Consider the following 18,761-nt stretch of genomic DNA (forward strand, 5'->3'; position numbering starts at 1 on the left):
TCTGCTAGACAAACGTTCTCCCAACAACATGCCTCTGCTTTGCATCATTGCCCTCCGCAATAAAAGTCCTATAAATGGTCAACAACTAGGCAAACATTGATGATGAAATTTAGCATTGCCTTCATAGGGCCAACAAAAGGGATTTTGAAGATCAAGGTCTTAAAGCTCATGGTCTACCAGGCAGCAGGCTATCATGAGCTTTAGTGTCCTGGACTCTACTTCTAACAGACTCCTCAAGGCATTGAAAAGATAACATCAACTCTGACTACAAAATATTTCAAGTCACAGCAAGAATAAGTAAAACATCATCAATTTCCTCTCCCAGACTATCAGCCCCAGCTCCGAGGCCCTACTTGGCCTCAATCAGCTTTGTTGGGCAGGCCATATCACTTGCATGCTCAACAACAAACTCCACAAGTGAGTGTTTTTTTCCCCAAGCCACATGTTAAGAAATTTCTCATCTGGAAACGCAGATAATTTAGCGTTGGAAGATGGTGAGAAGTTACGAACAAGTTGACTTCAAATATATTTGTGAAATGAAGTATTGTCTAAAAGTTCATCACACTTTTGCAGATTTTATAATGTCTATTGCCATGGGTGTAACAAATTTGACAACATTGTACAATAAGGTATGAGTATTTGGGTGGGGTTGAAAAATCTTACACAGGAAAAGGAAATGTTGGCCATGTTATGATGTGATTTAAAATAGGGCTGAGTGTAGACCTTTATCCTGAAAGTGACAAATAGAACAAAGAGGCACGCCTGTGATCTTTAATACCGGAATCGCAGAGAAATGTTATTGGGTGGAGTGGAATAGATAACGGTTAATTGTGAACAGGTTTCCTTCAGTGCTGTAATAGCTAATGGACGTAATAAGTGACGTATTCATTCAACATATGTCACAAATTCTACTTTTGATGTAGATGTAACTATTTTATCTGGATTTTTAATTGGAAAATTATTTGATAATAGGAATGTTAATGATTTTCTTCCATCTCTCTTTAGGAGAATTTTAAACTATTTTAAAGTAATTGATTAAAAAGCTCTTTGGGGAGAACAAAAGTGAAGTGCAATGCATGTGAAGTGTGGTTGTATCCAATGGCATTATTTTAGGTTATTGAAGTTATGAAAAATCCTGAACAGGATTCTTTAGATTGTGCTTCAGCATCATTTAGAAACGTTCTGTAGAAATGTAAGTAGAGCAAGTTACTTAATGCCTGTTGTGCGGGGATATACGTAAATAGATGAAATCTTCGCCAATCGAAAATAATTTGGGACACTAACAACTGCTTTGCAATCATGTCATGCTTTCTGCGGTTCTGTGATCTCCATCCTTTGCCAATTTTCCCTTCCATCTTTACTCTTAAACAGGGCATTGAACTGTCTTATTGGGTCATGGGGGAAAACTACCTCTCTTCCTGTCCCAGAGATGCTTCATAACTTCAGCCAGAAACCTGCATGTAGTTGTAGAACATGGAAGTAACAGCTGTGTTGCTACAAGAAAAATAAGTGAAGAGTTGATTATTTTTAAGGCTAGACTATGCAGACGCAGTCCAGTTGGACTATTGCTCTAGTTGTCTAGCTTTCCAGGATCCTAGTGAGTGCGTATCCAGATTTGTCACTTTTGGTGGAAGGACATTCTTGCTATTTAGGGAGTGCAGCGTAAGTTTACAAGGTTCCCGGGATTGGGGGGACTGTAATATGCTGAGAGAATGGAGCGGCTGGGCTTGTATACTCTGGAGTTCAAAAGGATGAGAGGGAATCTTCTTGAAACATATAAGATTAAGTAGTCTGGACACACTAGAGGCAGGAAAGATGTTCCCGATGTTGGGGGAGTCCAGAACCAGGGGCCACAGTTTAACAATAAGGGGTAAGCCATTTAGAACGGAGACGAGGAAACACTTCTTCTCACAGAGAATTGTGAGTGTGGAATTCTCTGCCTCAGAGGGCTGTGGAGGCCGGTTCTCTGGATACTTTCAGGAGAGAGCTAGATAGGGCTCTTAAAGATAGCGGAGTTGGGATATGGGCAGAAGGCAGGAACGGGGTACTAATTGGGGATGATCAGCCTTGATAACATTGAATGGCGGTGCTGGCTCGAAGGGGCAAATGGCCTACTCCTGCACCTATAGTCTATTGGTTGTGTACCTTACACCTCATCATTCCCTACTGGGTCGCAAGAACAAAACCCCCCGCCTCCATCTGCCTGGTGAGAGAAATTGAGGATCACTAAGTGAACCCTCCCATAACTTGTTTATTACCTTTCATATAACCATCATCCATTTGCATTCACACTCGCTGGTATTTTGGCAAAATATCAAAATAACTTCTGGAGGGAAGTGAGAAATCGGTGAACGTCAACGGCCCTATCGGATCAACTTGATCAACAATGGGCCCCAAGGGCTTGACTACGCATTTGGTGTTCTCTCGGTGGGCAGTACTGTTCGGAGCTGGCTTACTGAGTGCGAATGAACTCATGATGCAGCACCTAAGGAGCTAGAGATATTTCAGAATTGGTAATTCAGCACTTCAGAGGCTCTGTAGGAGGATGGATTGCAATAGTGAAGAGATCTCTTTCAAAGTCAAGAGAGTGGCCAGGTAGTGATCCTTGAACATCTCTAAGCTTTCATGGTCACAATTATCGTCATAGTTGTAATATAATAATATTACAATGTACAGAAAGGCTCCAAGTTTCTATAATTGTTTTAACAGATGTTTACTAATCTACTTGGAGTTCAAAAATTAAGTTTATATCCAGAAAATGCCAAATATTGTGTGGATTAATAATTTGACCCCTTTACAAGTATAAGTCTGTCCAGCTGTGATTGGCCAAATATCAGTGTTTGATCACGATACAACCGGTGAAATTATTCGTAACAAGTGTTTTAAAAAAAGTCTGTTTGAGGCTAGTCCTATCAAATGTAATAATCTATCAGTCCCAATAAATAAATAAACAAATGCTACTGTAATTTAGAGCAGACCACCAAAAGGAAGTTCCCACTAGTAGGGGTACCCTTGAGAACTTCCATAAATTGTTATTTAATATGACAGGTTTAAAATCTAGCTTTTACGGGAAAGAACCATTGCCAGAAGCTTAAGTGAACTATGGAAAGTTAAATTGCTTTCTTTGGCTTAAATATAAACTTTCTCAACAGTGTTTTGCTTTGTTTCTTTGCTGAGCTTGTAAAATGTGCTTAAAATGCATGTATTCTGGGCTTCATTAAGGTATTGGAACTTCATACTAATAGGAATAATGGCTTGTGGTCAGAAGTCATGTGTATTGAATTTCTCTTAAAGGAGAAATGTCTGTTAGGATAACATTTTCATGAAAAAAATGGTACAGATTAAACTTTTTTCAAGCATGTGTATATAAGCAACAATTTAACAAATTTAAAGTGGAAGCACTTTGAGATTTCTTTAAATCTGCTTTATGGAACACATTTAAAAAAACATATATTTGCTGGGATGTGGACATCTAAATTTTTCAGTGCGATTAGTTTTATTACAAGGGTAGAGATTGAACTTTGTTTTCGCCCTCCATCACAGTGAGGAATGTGGAGGAGTCGCTGTGGTGGATGTTTATGTTAAAATGTATTTGGTGTGTCTTGTTGCTTTTTCTTGATATGACTGTATGGCAAATCAAATTCATCATATGTTGCAAAACATACTTGGTTAATAAAGTATGATTATGATTATGATGATCATGATTACATGTTATCGGCAACACTGACAAATTTCCCAAACGATATTAAGTGCTGCATCTGTCGGAGGAGTAAGCATCATCAGGGTGAAACTAACAACTTTAGCTTGAATGTTTATAGTAAGATGTGACAAGGAAACCCAGCCATGTAATCCGCTGCTTCCTCAGGAAATCTGCGTCTTTAGAACTGCCTTCAATTGAAACAATGCAATCACAAATCATGAAAATTATCATATTTGTTTATACATCACAAAATTTGTTCCAAAGATAAGGATTTTGGTAATTTTTGTAACCAGTAAACCACTGAGTCATCCAAAAATGTATTCCAATATAAGCTGTTCATTTCATGCAATTAAATTTAAGGTCACTGTGGAAAATATTTTTTTCAGTTTTAGATACGTTTCTATTGTACTCCTAATCCTATAAGCAATGGTTCTTAGCTAAGTGCCCAGTCAAAACTATTTTAATTTTGTCTTTTAAAGTTATTGATTTGCATTCTGGATCATAAACATGTCGTTCAATTTTCTCAACACTAACTGTAGAATTTACTCCACTTAACCTCTGTATCTCTGCCTTCTTCTTTAGGATCATAGTTTAAACTTACTAATTGACAAAGCTTTGAGTCATCCCAAAGAAGGTGATCTTTGCCTTGTTGTCAGACAATGTCTGATTACAAGTTGGGTATTTTATTGTCTAAAGGTGCTGCTATTTGAAAATACAAGGTACTCCAGAAAAGATGCAAAGTGCCAGAGTAGCTCAGCAGGTCAGGCAGATGCTACCAGAGCTGCTGAATTACTCCAGCACTGTGGCTGACAATTAATAAAGTTGATTGCTGCAGTATTTCTTCAGGGCAGAAGAAGTGTCCTCACCCAAAAAGTCACCTATCCATTTTCTTCAGAAATGCTGCCTGGTCTGCTGAGTTAGTCCAGCACATTTTATGTAAATATGCATCGGCACTTCCTTGTTTCTCCAGTATCCTATGCTTGTTGTTTTATCAATAATCTTCTCTCAACCATGCAACCAGAAATGGAAATGTTCATTGGTTACAATTTAAGCCCACTTTAAATTTTGGAGATAACTCGACCAGGTGCAGACACGTTGGGCCCGTCACTAGGCAATATTCCACCACTGGCAAAGATAGTTCCACTGCCTTATGTGGCAAAGAATTCCACAGATTCACCACCCTCTGACTAAAGAAATTCCTCCTCGAAAGAAGTCCAATTCTGAGTATGAATCTCAGACTCTCCCACTAATGGAACCATCCTCTCCACATCCACTGTGTCCAGGCCTTTCACTATTTAATGTTTCAATGAGGTCCCCCCCTCATCCTTCTAATCTCCAGCGAGTGCAGGTCCAGTGCTGTCAAATGCTCATCATATGTTCTCCGTGGATTGTCATCTTTTTGTGGTGGAGAAGCTTGTGTGGTCCTGAGATCCTGAGAGCGATGCCGTCTGGAGCTATGCTCCTGGTAGGGTCAGCCATAGCGGTAAAGTCGAGGGGGAGGTCTCTGACAAAGAGCAATCCAACCAAGACCACAACGGTGGAACAGGCGGAGGATGATGCCTGACTTTAGTGGAGCGTCACAACGGCTGGGAAGGCGGATGAAGGCTGCAGCAGAAAAGGGTCTCCGGTCGTCTTGGACTCCATGCCACTGGATCCTGACCCAGATCTGTCAAGGATCGTGTGGTGGCTGTCTATGCACCAGTCTCCCCACCTTAAACAAAGTCACGCACAGGCGTCCTCCATGAGAGTACAGTCATACTCGTTTTGAGTGACCGCCAATGATGATGATTCCACCACTGACCCATGGCCCCCAACTGAGGGCTACCCGTTGTGATGCCAGACATCCCCGTTGTGACGTGAGCCACGGCAACCCTCCATCAACTGTGCCTCGCCATCCCTCTTCCTACCCCTATCCTCCTCCATTGCCTTTCATCCACCAGCACTCCCTCCCCCTCCTCTTTACCCTCGCTCTTCTTTCCCCTCTCCTCATCCCCTCCCCCACTCCCTCATGACTCCCTCCCTTTCCTTTCCCCTACCCTCAGTCACCCCCTCCCTCCCTCCATAACCCCGGGGGGGGGACCCGCGAATGGCCAGGCCCAGAAGCAAACCGACAGAGAGATCCCCCCCGATCCCCCCCCCTGATCGGCCCTCCCCACTCCCTGCCTTGTGTCCAAACACCAGGATCGTGGGACTAAAATGCAACCGAACCTGAGGAGCAGCCCCTTCAGATATTCGTACAGATGCAGCAACCTCACACACTCCACATACACGTGGAACACGGTCTCTACCTCGCCACAGCAAATACAGGCCGGCGCCTGCAGATTCAAAGAAGCTTTAATGTTCTAACTTGTGTTAATACATTTGAATCGTTTTTTGAGTTTAATTTCACCTGACTCTGTCGTACTCTGGATCCTTTTATTTGCAGCCCTTCTTAAATAAAGGCACATTTAGTGACCCTCCTGTCTTCTGCACCTCAACCGTGTCCAGTGTACATCTCAGCCAAGGCTCCTTCAATGTCTTCTCTTGCTTCCCACAGTGTCCCTGTTTATATCTGATCAGGCCTGGGAGATTTATCTGCCTTCAAAAGCCGTAGATAGTAAAGGTTTGGAGGGATATGGGCCAATCACAGGAAAATGGGAGTTGATTGGAATGGGTGAGTTGGATCTGGATCTGGATGTAGTATGCTGAAAAGCTCTAGGTAGAACATGACTCAGCACGACACGGCACATCACGTCTATGACATGAATTGTTGATATGGTCTTGATTTTTGATTGTTGTCACACTTGATTGTTGATATGGTCTTGATTTTCTATTATTCAGTACCTTTGTCAAGTTAATTCTAATTGAGGCAATGGTATTTGATCGCTGTTGATTACATTCATTATTTAATTCGTCCTTTTTGTTTCTGCAGATTATTGTGCCAGAGGGAAATGGGTCGGAAGCTAATCCACTTGCTCAATCAGATGTACCTGGTGAAATTATTAACATTAATTCTGAGGCTGTTCGAGCTGAGGACAAAGTCCGCGTGGTTGTGGAGAGCCCTGATGTAATTATTGAAGAGCAGTATGACAGCCAGGATGAAAACGGAGATGGAGCAGGTGATTTGAGGAAAGATGCACGCGGTGGTGATGTGAACAAGACAAACCATCGTGCTTCAGGAAAGGGTAAGATTTGCATAGTACTTCACATAATGTGTCAATAGATAATAGACAATAGGTGCAGGAGTAGGCCATTCGGCCCTTTGAGCCATTTAATGTGATCATGGCTGATCAATCCCTATAGTACCCATCCCTGCCTTCTCCCCATATCCCCTGACTCCGCTATCTTTAAGAGCCCATTTCTGAAATTGAAATGATTGTTGTTTTCGCTTGTAAGTTGTTTCAGTTCTGCACATTAATAATCAAAACCCATTAAATTTATTATCTTGATGTACCAAATAAATGTTAGAAAAAGTATAGCCTTTAGATTTTCTCGGTAGGATACAATCCTTCCCAACTATTCTGATGTATAACTGTGTTTTAATGCATAACATCATACTTTTGTTCTGAACTTCTGTGTAAGGTTTTCTCTTCACTTGGTTTGTTTGTGATGCAGGTCTTTTTTTCTCAAATTCTTTTTTGAATCATTGCTTGTTGTATTAGAAACAGATGAAACTCTCTTAAAAAGCACTAAGATAATTATGATAAAACCTTAATGTGCAATAAGGTAAGAGTTAATATCTTGAGAAATTTCTTCTGATTACAAGCGTGCATAAGATTGTTTACAGGTCTATTGACCTATAGCTAACTTATAAACTCAACCTATCCGTTTAATTAAGTATAACATTTAAGATAAAACTCCACCTTCAAGATGTCTCCCTTTGTTATTTTTCTCAATCTATGTTTTCCATCCTGATGACTAATGCCCTTTACAAATGCGAGCCTGGCCTATCTCTGCAGTATCCTCACAATCCATTGCTGAATATGCATGATTTTTTTTGATTCTCGAGTAATTCTCTGCAAATTTGCCTTCCTGCCCTTTGGATATCTTCTCTATTTTTATCGTGTTCGGCATTTGGATATCTTTTCTTTATAATCAGCCTTGTCCTCTGGATTGGGCACATGTTCCTGAATGAGAAGTTTGTCGTCTACTGCCTTCCTTTTGGGGAATCTGATTCAGAACTGAACATCACATGGCCAGAGAATAAAGAAAAGGTTCTTCTCTTTACTATGATTGCTACAGTCCTTATTAAAGGAATTCAAGGGACTTGGGAGTGCTGGTGCAGGAATCCCAAAAAGTTAATTTGCAAATCAAATCGGTAGTAACAAAGGCAAATTCAATGCAGGCTTTTATATCAAGAGCACTGGAATACAAAAACAGAGATGTAGTGCTGAGGCTTTACAAGGCGCTGGTCAGGCCACATTTGGAGTACTGTGAGCAAATTTGGACCCCATACAGGGCTTAACTTTTTTTCCCTGTTGCCAGCCGGGCAACCGAGGCAGCTTTTTTGGTTGCCAAATGGCAGTTTAGGTGGTCATTTAAGACGGCTTGCATGGAGGAGAGAAGGATGGAGGAGAGAAGGAACTTCCCCAGATCCAAAGCATACCACCTCATCTGTGAAACAGGGTGGTGGGGGTGTTATGGCCTGGGCATGTATGGCTGCTGAAGGTACTATCTCACTTATCTTCATTGATGTTACTATCTCCATCGCAGGTAACAGATTACTGACCGACACCTACTCCAAACCCACTGACTCCCATGGCTATCAGAGTGATGGCAAGAGCAAAGTATGGAGAGAAAGAAGGGACTACATTTCTTCTCACTTATCTTCATTGATGTTACTATCTCCATCGCAGGTAACAGATTACTGACCGACATCTACTCCAAACCCACTGACTCCCATGGCTATCTGGACTACATTTCTTCCAACTCTGCTTCCTGAAAAGACTCTATCCCCTGCTCCCAATTCCTCCGTCTACGCCGCATCTGCACCCAATATGAGGTGCTGCAAACCAGGGCATCGAGATGTCCTCATTCTTTAGGGAACGGGGGTTCCCCTCTTCAACTATAGATGAGGCTCTCACCAGGGTCTCCTCTATATCCTGTAGGTCAGCTCTCACTCCCCATCCCCCCACTCGTAACAAGGGCAGAGTCCCCCTTGTCCTCACCTTCCACCCCACCAGCCGTCACGTACAACAAATAATCCTCCGACATTTTCGCCACCTCCAACGGGATCCCAACACTAACCACATCTTCCCATCTCCTCTCCTTTCTGATTTTCCGCAGAGACCGCTCCCTCCGTAACTCCATGGTCAATTCGTCCCTTCCCACCCAAATCACCCCTCCCCGGTACTTTCCCTTGCAACCGCAGGAAATGCCACACTTGTTGCTTTACCTCCCCCGTCGACCCATCCAAGGACCTAAGCAGTTTGGGCAGTTTACACCCCAGCGTATGAACATTGAATTCCAATTTCAGGTAGTCCTTGCTTTCTCCCTCCTTCACCTCCCCTTCCCGGCTCCCCCACAGCCTATTGTCTCCCCCTCTTCCTTTCTCCTCCCCCCCCCCCCTCTCCTCCCCAACCCTCACATCAGTCTGAAGAAGAGTCTTGACACGAAATGTCACCTATTCCTTCGCACCATAGAAGCTGCCTCACCCGCTGAGTTTCTCCAGCATTTTTGTCTACCTTCGTTGATGATACAACTGCTGATGGTAGTGGCATAATGAATTCTGAAGTGTATAGATACAATAGACAATAGGTGCAGGAGTAGGGCATTCGGCCCTTCGAGCCAGCACCGCCATTCAATGTGATCATGTTTGATCATCCCCAATCAGTACCCCGTTCCTGCCTTCTCCCCATATCCCCTGACTCCGCAATCTTTAAGAGCCTTATCTGGCTCTCTCTTGAAAGTATCCAGAGAACCGGCCTCCACCGCCCTCTGAGGCAGAGAATTCCACAGACTCACAACTCTGTGAGAAAAAGTGTTTCCTCGTCCCCATTTTAAATGGCTTACCCCTTATTCTTAAATTCTGGCCCCTGGTTTTGGACTCCCCCAACATCGGGAACATGTTTCCTGCCTCTCGCATGTCCAAACCCTTAATAATCTTATATGTTTCAATAAGATCCCCTCCCATCCTTCTAAACTCCGGAGTATACATGCCCAGCCGCTCCATTCTCTCAGCATATGACATATACCATCCTGCCATCCTGGGAATTATCCTTGTAAACCTATACTGCACTCCCTCAATAGCAAGAATGTCCTTCCTCAAATTAGGGGAATCGCTTTCTTCATTGCCTGCTGTACCTGCATGCTTACTTTCATTGACTGATGAACAATGACCCCCCAGATCCCGTTGTACTTCCCCTTTTCCTAACTTGACACCATTTAGTTAATAATCTGCCTTCCTGTTTTTTCTACCAAAGTGGATAACCTCACATTTATCCTCATTAAATTGCATCTGCCATGCATCTGCCCACTCACCCAACCTGTCCAAGTCACCCTGCATCCTCATAGCATCCTCCTCACAGTTCACACTGCCACCCAGCTTTGTGTTATCTGCAAATTTGCTTTCATCTAAATCATTGATGTATTTTGTAAATAGCTGCGGTCCCAGCACCGAGCCTTGTGGTACCCCACTAGTCACTGCCTGCCATTCTGAAAGGGACCCGTTAATCCCTACTCTTTGTTTCCTGTCCGCCAACCAATTTTTTATCCATGTCAGCACTCTACCCCCAATACCATGTGCCCTAATTTTGCCCACTAGTCTCCTATGTGGGACCTTATCAAATGCTTTCTGAAAGTCCAGGTACACTATATCCACTGGCTCTCCCTTGTCCATTTTCCTAGTTACATCCTCAATAAATTCCAGAAGATTAGTCAAGTATGATTTCCGCTTCGTAAATCCATGCTGACTCGGACCGATCCTGTTAGAGCCACTTCCTTAAGTACCCTGGGATGCAGACCATCAGGCCCTGGGGATTTATCAGCCTTCCGTCCCATCAGTCTACCCAACACCATTTCCTGCCTAATGTGGATTTCCTTCAGTTCCCCCGTCACCCCAGACACATCCTATCTGCTCAAGTTCAAACAAATGGCTCAAAACTCATTTGCCAGTGGTTCATTTTACAGCAAGACAATGATCCCAAACTACTGCTTAAGGAGTTTTTCAAAGCCACATCAATCACCCGAACTGAACCCAATTGAGCATGCCTTTTATATGCTGAAGAGAAAACTGAAGGGGACTAGCCCCCGAAACAAGCATAATTTAAAGATGGCTGCAATTCAGGCCTGGCAGAGCATCACCAGAGAAAACACCGAGCAACTGGTGATGTCCATGAATCACAGACTTCAAACAGTCATTGCATGTAAAGGATATGGAACAAAATACTAAACATGACTACTCTCGTTTACATGACGTTGCTGTGTCCCATACATTATGGTGCCCTGAAATGGGGGGAATATGTATAAACATTGTTTTAATTTCTACATGGTGAAATCAAAATGTATAAAAATGGCATTTTTTAAAATCTGACAATGTGCACTTTAACCACATGTATTACAAATATCAAATTGTGGAGTACGGAGGCAAATAAATAAAAGATGGATCTTTGTCCCAAAAAAACATTATGGAGGCACTGCATGTATTTGGAATCCTCCTTATATCTGGTAGGGTTTGGGGGGTGCTGTCATATCTGAACCTCCACAGATGCTGGCTGACATGCTGAGGATTTTCAACAACTTGTTTTTATTTCAGATGTCCAGAATTGGTGTGTTTTAATTGGTTTGACTGTGAATCATGTAGGTTTAGAGTTGCATATTGGCTAGAAGGATATCACAACACAGAGTTGACTGTATTCATAGAGAAAAAAAACTTATCTGGAAAATTAAGCTACTCAGATGTACAACTTATGAGCCTTTTTATTGCAACATGGCTCTGACATGGTTTTCAAATTCTTTGTGTTCTACACTTTTAAATACTTAATGTCCTATAATAGAATGGAACAAACTGCACATGCAATTTTGGACCAGTTGAAATAAATTACTAAACTATCATATCCTTTGCTCATTATATATTGAAATGTCTTGCAAGGAGATGACTTCACTTTTTCCTGTAAAGTAATTTAGTTTACTGTAGACATGCTTTTTGAGAGCATTTACAAGTTTTAAATTTGAGAGCATTTACAAGTTTTAATTCAAGTTGTCTGATGTTGAATACTTCCTGTTTCCCTATATTTTGTTTTCCAAGTCCATTACATATTATCAGCCATGCTTCATGCATCCTTATGTGCCAGCAGTTTGCTTCAAAAGAAGTGTTACTATTTTGCTACAGACTTCGATCTTGTTATTGTAGGAGCCTAATGGTCATGACAAAGTTTATTAATTAATCTGCTTATTTTATCATTGCCTCCACCTTGAAAATTGAGAATTGAAAATTAATATTGAGATAGATATCTTTCATAAATAATTTTCATTAAAATTTAGGTTCCAGAATTTTATCATTCCAAAGCCATATAATTTCATGTTTATGCCACTGTGTCAAGCCTGTAGTAATTTAATCAATCTTTTAAAATATTGCAAACATTTGAATGCACTTTATACATTGCACATTGTTTTGGATCATACTTTTGTTTTTTTTTCGAAGTTCGAGTTCAAGTTACATTTAATATCACATGCACCAATTGGTACAGTAAGATTTGGGTTACCATACAGCCATTCGAAAAAAAAGAACACAATACACGATAGAAATTAACATGAACATCCTCACACAGAGGAATCAACGTTTCCCACTGTGAGGGAAGGCAATAAAGCTCAGTCCACTTCCTCTTTGTTCACCCGTGGTCGGGGCCTTTGAGCCCTCTGCAGTCGCTGCCACGGCGGCCCGATGTTCAGGCCATCTCGCACGGGATGATTGGAACTCCGACGTCGGAACGGAGAACACTCTCAGTGGCTTGGAGTTTCCAAATCGGACGCTTCCTACTGGAGACCACGGCTCCTGGAGTCCACAGGCCGAGCTGGACGGTGATTCAACGCTGGCGACCCTCGGCAAAAGATCCCAGGACTCTGCGATGTTAAAGTCGGCGGCGCCTGCGTCTAGAAGCTCCGCAACCACAGCTCCACAGTGTTAATCATCACGTCCAACACTCGGGAGCTCCAGCATGGCGATCCCCAGTAAGGCATTGCCCCACTCCCTGATGGAATCCAGTGCTGCACCACTGCTGAAGCTCTGGCCGGTCTCCGGCAGGAAAGGCCGGGCCAATCTAGATGGTAGGCCGTGAGGGGGGGGGGCGAAGATGCGACTCGGAGAAAAGACGCATACTTGACCAGGAAGTGACTGAGAAAACGGTTTCCCCTCTTCCCCCTCACTTCCCCCACATAAAAAAGACTAAGAAACCAAAACCATACTTTGACACACTAAAAATAACAAAAAGGGTGAAATGACAGACAAACTGCTGGCGAGGCTGCCGCGCGCAGCGCCACCTGTTGACATATATTACATAAATTTAAATCAATTTTCTTTCCAATAGTAAAATGCTATTAAATTTGTTAAAGATGCTTTCTGAATATCAATCATGCTTTCTTATTTTTTAGTCCTTTTGCAAATCCTACCCCCTAGAGGGCCTGTCCCACTTACGTGTCCTTGCCACGCAAATTACGTGACGTCGTCATCACGTTGAGGCGCACGGGCATCGTGTGGCCGCGCGGGGCCGGTCCCACTGAGAAGCGTGGAGGGGTATGTAGTTGTGCGCGACACCGGCGGGGCTCCGAAATCTTTGTAGCGAACAAAATCTTTGCGCGCCAACGGCCTGTCCACCTGGGGCTCACGGCCGTTGTGGTCCGAATCCGCCCCCACTTCTACTCCCAGGGTGGGGCCAAGAAAATTGAAGATAGACAAAAAATGCTGAAGAAGCGTCTCGACACGAAACGTCACCCATTCCTTCTCTCCAGAGATGCTGCCGGTCCCGCTGAATTACTCCTGCATTTTGTGTCCATCTTCAAATGACGTCACGCGCTCCAGATGGCTGTGCGGGCGCATGTAATCGCGCGCGACCTTCGCGGGACCGTCGCGCCTCAACGCGACCACAAGGGACAGGGACTTTAGCCACAATAAGAGGTGATGCCGATAATTTGATCAATTAGATTTGTAGATTCAGATGGTTGCCTTTATCATCAGTGTGTATTATTTTTGTGATTTTTAACACAATAGTGTTAAAAATCACAAAAATAATACACACTGATTCAACATTTGCCTGTCTCCCCTAGAACATTTTATTCAAGGATCATGGAACATCGTTACACTGGACAAATCCTTTTGTTGATTTGAGATTTTCTTAACTGCAACCATAAGATTCACTGTATTAATGTAAACTAATGTTGCATGTGTATTGTCGAAGAATCTACTTTTCAGTTGTAAGAATATGAAAGAGATGAAAAGAACCAAGTTGATTGCCTATTGCTATTAATTTTATCTCAGACATTTGATTCATTTGTTTTCTTTCCCACCATGGTAATTTCAGCTGTTTATCAGCTGTAATGATGTGTGCTCTGTTAGCTGCGCCATTACAATTGTCATGTCCGTTACTTCAGCTGTGACCTCTCTCTGTAATATAAAATTTGAGACTTGCTCCATGAAATTTGGTGCAGAAAAAAACATGATGCTGATATGTCAGACTGGAAATGTTATCATGTGCAGGGTGAGATTAGATGTTTAGTAAAGTTGTAGCAGACGGTTCAAAGAAATGGTGTTTTGCTGTTCTATGTGGGAAGATAGTGGAGAAATTCTTTGCTATGTTATGGAAATAGTGGAGTGTTGTTTATTTTTACACATATCTGAGGTTTTGCTGAATATCCATGTATCAACATATCGACGAAGGTGGCTGTCCACATTTCAGTGCATCTTCTGAAGTAAGGAATCCATTTGGTGCTTGAAATAAGAAAGCACCAACGGAGCATAAATCAGTGAAGCTATACTGATTTCGTAGACAACTATTTGCTTGTGGTTAGCTTGTAATTCTAGCAAGTTTGCTGATGACACAAAGCTGGGTGGCAGTGTGAACTGTGAAGAGGATGTTAGGAGGTTGCAGGGTGACCTGGACAGGTTGAGTGAGTGGGCAGATGCGTGGCAGATGCAGTATAATATAGATAAATGTGAGGTTATCCACTTTGGTGGCAAAAACAAGGGGGCAGATTATTATCTCAATGGGTTTAGGTTAGGTTAGGTAAGGGGGAGGTACAGCAAGACCTGGGTGTCCTTGTACACCAATCACTGAAAGTTGGTGTGCAGGTTACAGCAGACTGAAGAAAGCTAATGGAATGTTGGCCTTCATAACAAGAGGATTTCAGTATAAGAGTAGAGAGGTTCTTCTGCAGTTGTATAGGGCTTGTGGTAAGACCACATCTGGAGTATTGTGTACAGTTTTGGTCTCCTAATTTGGGGAAGGACATCCTTGTGATTGAGGTAGTGCAGCGCAGGTTCACGAGATTGATCCCTAGAATGGCGGGACTGTTATATGAGGAAAGATTGAAAAGACTAGGCTTGTATTCACTGGAGTTTAGAAGGATGAGGGGGAATCTTATAGAAACATATGTAATGTAATGTAATGTAATAACTTTAATTGTCATTCAGGTATACACATAGACAGTGAACATTGAATGAAATTTCATTGCATTGACTCTTCAAAGTAGCAGCAGAATATAACACTTATATCAGGCGATCAGTAAAAGTGCTTAGTGTGCCCATAAAAAGTGCATTATGTGCATAGTTCTGTAAAATAGATATATAGGAAAGTTTTTAAAAGTGGCAATGTATAAGAAGGTTCTAGCATCGGTTTGATTGTGAGTTCAATAGTGTTATGGCCTGGGGGATAAAGCTGTTGCAGAACCTGGTTGTCCCGCTCTTCATGCTGCGGTACCTCCTCCCAGAGTTCAGCAGTGTAAACAGTCCATATTGTGGGTGTGTGGGGGCTCTGGTAATGCCCTTAGCTCTTGTCAGATATAAAATTATAAAAGGACTGGACAGGCTGGATGCAGGAAAAATGTTCCCAATGTTGGGTGAGTCCATAACCAGGGGCCACAATCTTAGAATAAAGGGGAGGTCATTTAAGACTGAGGTGAAAAAAAACATTTTCACCCAGAGAGTTGTGAATTTATAGAATTCCCTGCCACAGAGGGCAGTGGAGACCAAGTCACTGGATAGATATAAGAGAGAGTTAGATAGAGCTCTAGGGGCTAGTGGATTCAAGGGATATGGGGAGAAGGCAGGTACGGGTTATTGATAGCCATGATCACAATGAATGGCGGTGCTGACTCGAAGGTCAGAATGGCCTCATCCTGCACCTATTTTCTATGTTTCAATGTTTCTAATTCCTCATTTCTGGCAAAACTATTCAACATATGGTCCATTATTAGTCACGTGTGTGTGACCAAAAATATGAAAAATTGTGGAATACATCTATATCTATCTATCTATCTATCTATCTATATATCTATAAAACTCTGGGACCATCCGACCGACTGCCGACCGGCGCCCTTCCTGCCTTTCGATTCGTGCCCGATACTCGCAGATGTCCAATCGGAATGGCCGATGCTCGCAGATGTCCAATCGGAATGGATTAATTTGCATGTACGGCTGCCGGCTGCATTTCTTCCTTTGATTCATTGCCACGCCCAATCCAGACGCTCAATCTCCGAGATATTTTCCATTTCGGTAGAGATTTCGCTTTTCTTTCTAAGTATCCGCTCCTCATTTCATTTCGTCGTGTTGAAGTACACGTTTTTAATCAAATCCTTCTCCCCCACCCACCCCCAAGTATTTCAAAAATAAACAGGCTTCTCCATTTACATGTCAGCTTCCAACACACTTCGAAACAAAGTTGCAAGACAGGAACACTGAACTTTTCACTGCTGCAGCAGGCAGGGGAGGTGCCATTGGATTTTTTTTTTTTAAATCCACTGCTGAGGGAGGCAGGGCAGTGCTGGAATCTTACTTTTGGGAACGGCTTCAGTTCCATTGGAGGAGACGGGTGCATGGTGGAATATTGGGTTGGGGGATCACACCATTGGGGGAGCAGACCCAACGGGTCTGCACTTGGTCTAGTATATATATAAAACTCTCGCCCCATCCGACCGCCTGCCGTACGGCGCCCTTCCTGCCTTTCGATTCGTTCCCGCCGTGCGATGTCACAATGCCCGATGCTCGCGGACGTCCAATCGCGATGCCCGACGCTCGCAGACGTCCAATCGGAATGGATCCATTTGCATGTACGGCTTCCGGCCGCGTTTCTTCCTTTGATTCCCCGCAACTCCGAAACCGGACGCAGAATCGCCGACATCTTTTCCATTTTGGTAGAAATTTCACTTTTCTTTCAAAGTATCCGCTCCTCATTACATTTCGTCGTGTTTAAGTACACTTTTTTAATCAAATCCTTCACCCCCCCCACCTCAATATTTCAAAAATAAACTGGCTTCTCACCCATAGAAGCAGCACCAGCCCCAGCCCCTGATGAACGTTCCATCGTGTGATGTCACAATGCCTGATGCTCACAGATGTCCAATCGGAATGGATTCATTTACATATGCCTTTGCAGGAGCCCCAGCCCTTGGTGAACGTTCCATCGTGTGATGTCACAATGCCCAATGCTCAAATACATTGTTGCCATAGAGAATGCTCAGCGATTATTCGAATTCTTCACTAACCGTCATTCTGACTTTGCTTGTGAAGAGAAAAGGCCTGAATTGCATTTGTCTGATGCAGGAAGATTGTTCCAGATGTTGGGGAAGTCCAGGACAAGCGGGTCACAGTTTAAGGATAAAGGGGAAATCCTTTAGTACTGAGATGAGGAAAACATTTTTCACACAGATAGTGGTGAGTCTCTGGAACTCTCTGCCACAGAAGGTAGTTGAGGCCAGTTCATTGGCTATATTTAAGAGGGAGTTAGATGTGGCCCTTGTGGCTAAAGGGATCAGGGGGTATGGAGAGAAGGCAGGTACAGGATACTGAACTGGATGATCAGCCATGATCATATTGAATGGCGGTGCAGGCTCGGAGGGCCGAATGGCCTACTCCTGCACTTAATTTCTATGTTTCTATGTGTCGCTCTCCTCACCCCTCTCCAATCCCTCTCTCCCCCACCCCCCTTCCCTCTCTACCCCACGCCCTTCCCTCTCTCCCCCCCTACCCTTCCCCTATCCCTCTGTCCCTCTTCCATCACTCCCGCTAACCCTCTCCTCCTCCCTCCCCACTCTTTCCCCTCCCCTTTCCCCCCACCTCCCCTCTCCCCATCCCTCCCTCCCTCCCCTCCCTCCCATCCCCCCCCCCTCCCCCAAAGCTCTCTCCCCATCCCTCACCCCCTACCCCGCTCTCCTTTCCCTTCCAAATCTATCCCGTTTCCTCCTCCTCCCTCCCCTCTTCTCACCCCCCCCCCCCGCAAACGCCGTTGGGGAAACAGACCCAACGGGTCTGCACTTGGTCTAGTATATATATAAAACTCTCGTCCCATCCGACCGCCTGCCGTACGGCGCCCTTCCTGCCTTTCGATTCGTTCCCGCCGTGCGATGTCACAATGCCCGATGCTCGCGGACGTCCAATCGCGATGCCCGACGCTCGCAGACGTCCAATCGGAATGGATCCATTTACATGTACGGCTTCCGGCCGCGTTTCTTCCTTTGATTCTCTTGCAACTCCGAAACCGGACGCAGAATCGCCGACATCTTTTCCATTTCGGTAGAGATTTCACTTTTCTTTCTAAGTATCCGCTCCTCATTACATTTCGTCGTGTTTAAGTACACGTTTTTAATCAAATCCTTCACCCCCCCCCCCCACCTCAATATTTCAAAAATAAACTGGCTTCTCACCCATAGAAGCAGCACCAGCCCCAGCCCCTGGTGAATGTTCCATCGTGTGATGTCACAATGCCTGATGCTCTCAGATGTCCAATCGGAATGGATTCGTTTACATATGCCTTTGCAGGAGCCCAGCCCATGGTGAACGTTCCATCGTGTGATGTCACAATGCCCAATGCTCAAATACATTGTTGCCATAGAGAACGCTCAGCGATTATTCGAATTCTTCACTAACCGTCATTCT

The 18,761-nt window shown here is 43.6% G+C and overlaps 1 protein-coding gene across 1 annotated transcript in view; it reads left to right on the top strand.

Moving 5' to 3' along the window:
* The window catches only part of dis3l2 (DIS3 like 3'-5' exoribonuclease 2), a 178,458-nt gene that overhangs the window by 49,446 nt on the left and 110,251 nt on the right, over positions 1–18,761 (top strand). Inside the window, exon 6 of the mRNA XM_055646207.1 lies at positions 6,612–6,864. Coding sequence (XP_055502182.1) covers positions 6,612–6,864 — 253 coding nt within the window. The remainder of the gene's footprint in view (positions 1–6,611; positions 6,865–18,761) is intronic.

This window comes from Leucoraja erinacea, chromosome 14 (assembly GCF_028641065.1).
Source record: "Leucoraja erinacea ecotype New England chromosome 14, Leri_hhj_1, whole genome shotgun sequence".
Taxonomy (NCBI): domain Eukaryota; kingdom Metazoa; phylum Chordata; class Chondrichthyes; order Rajiformes; family Rajidae; genus Leucoraja; species Leucoraja erinaceus.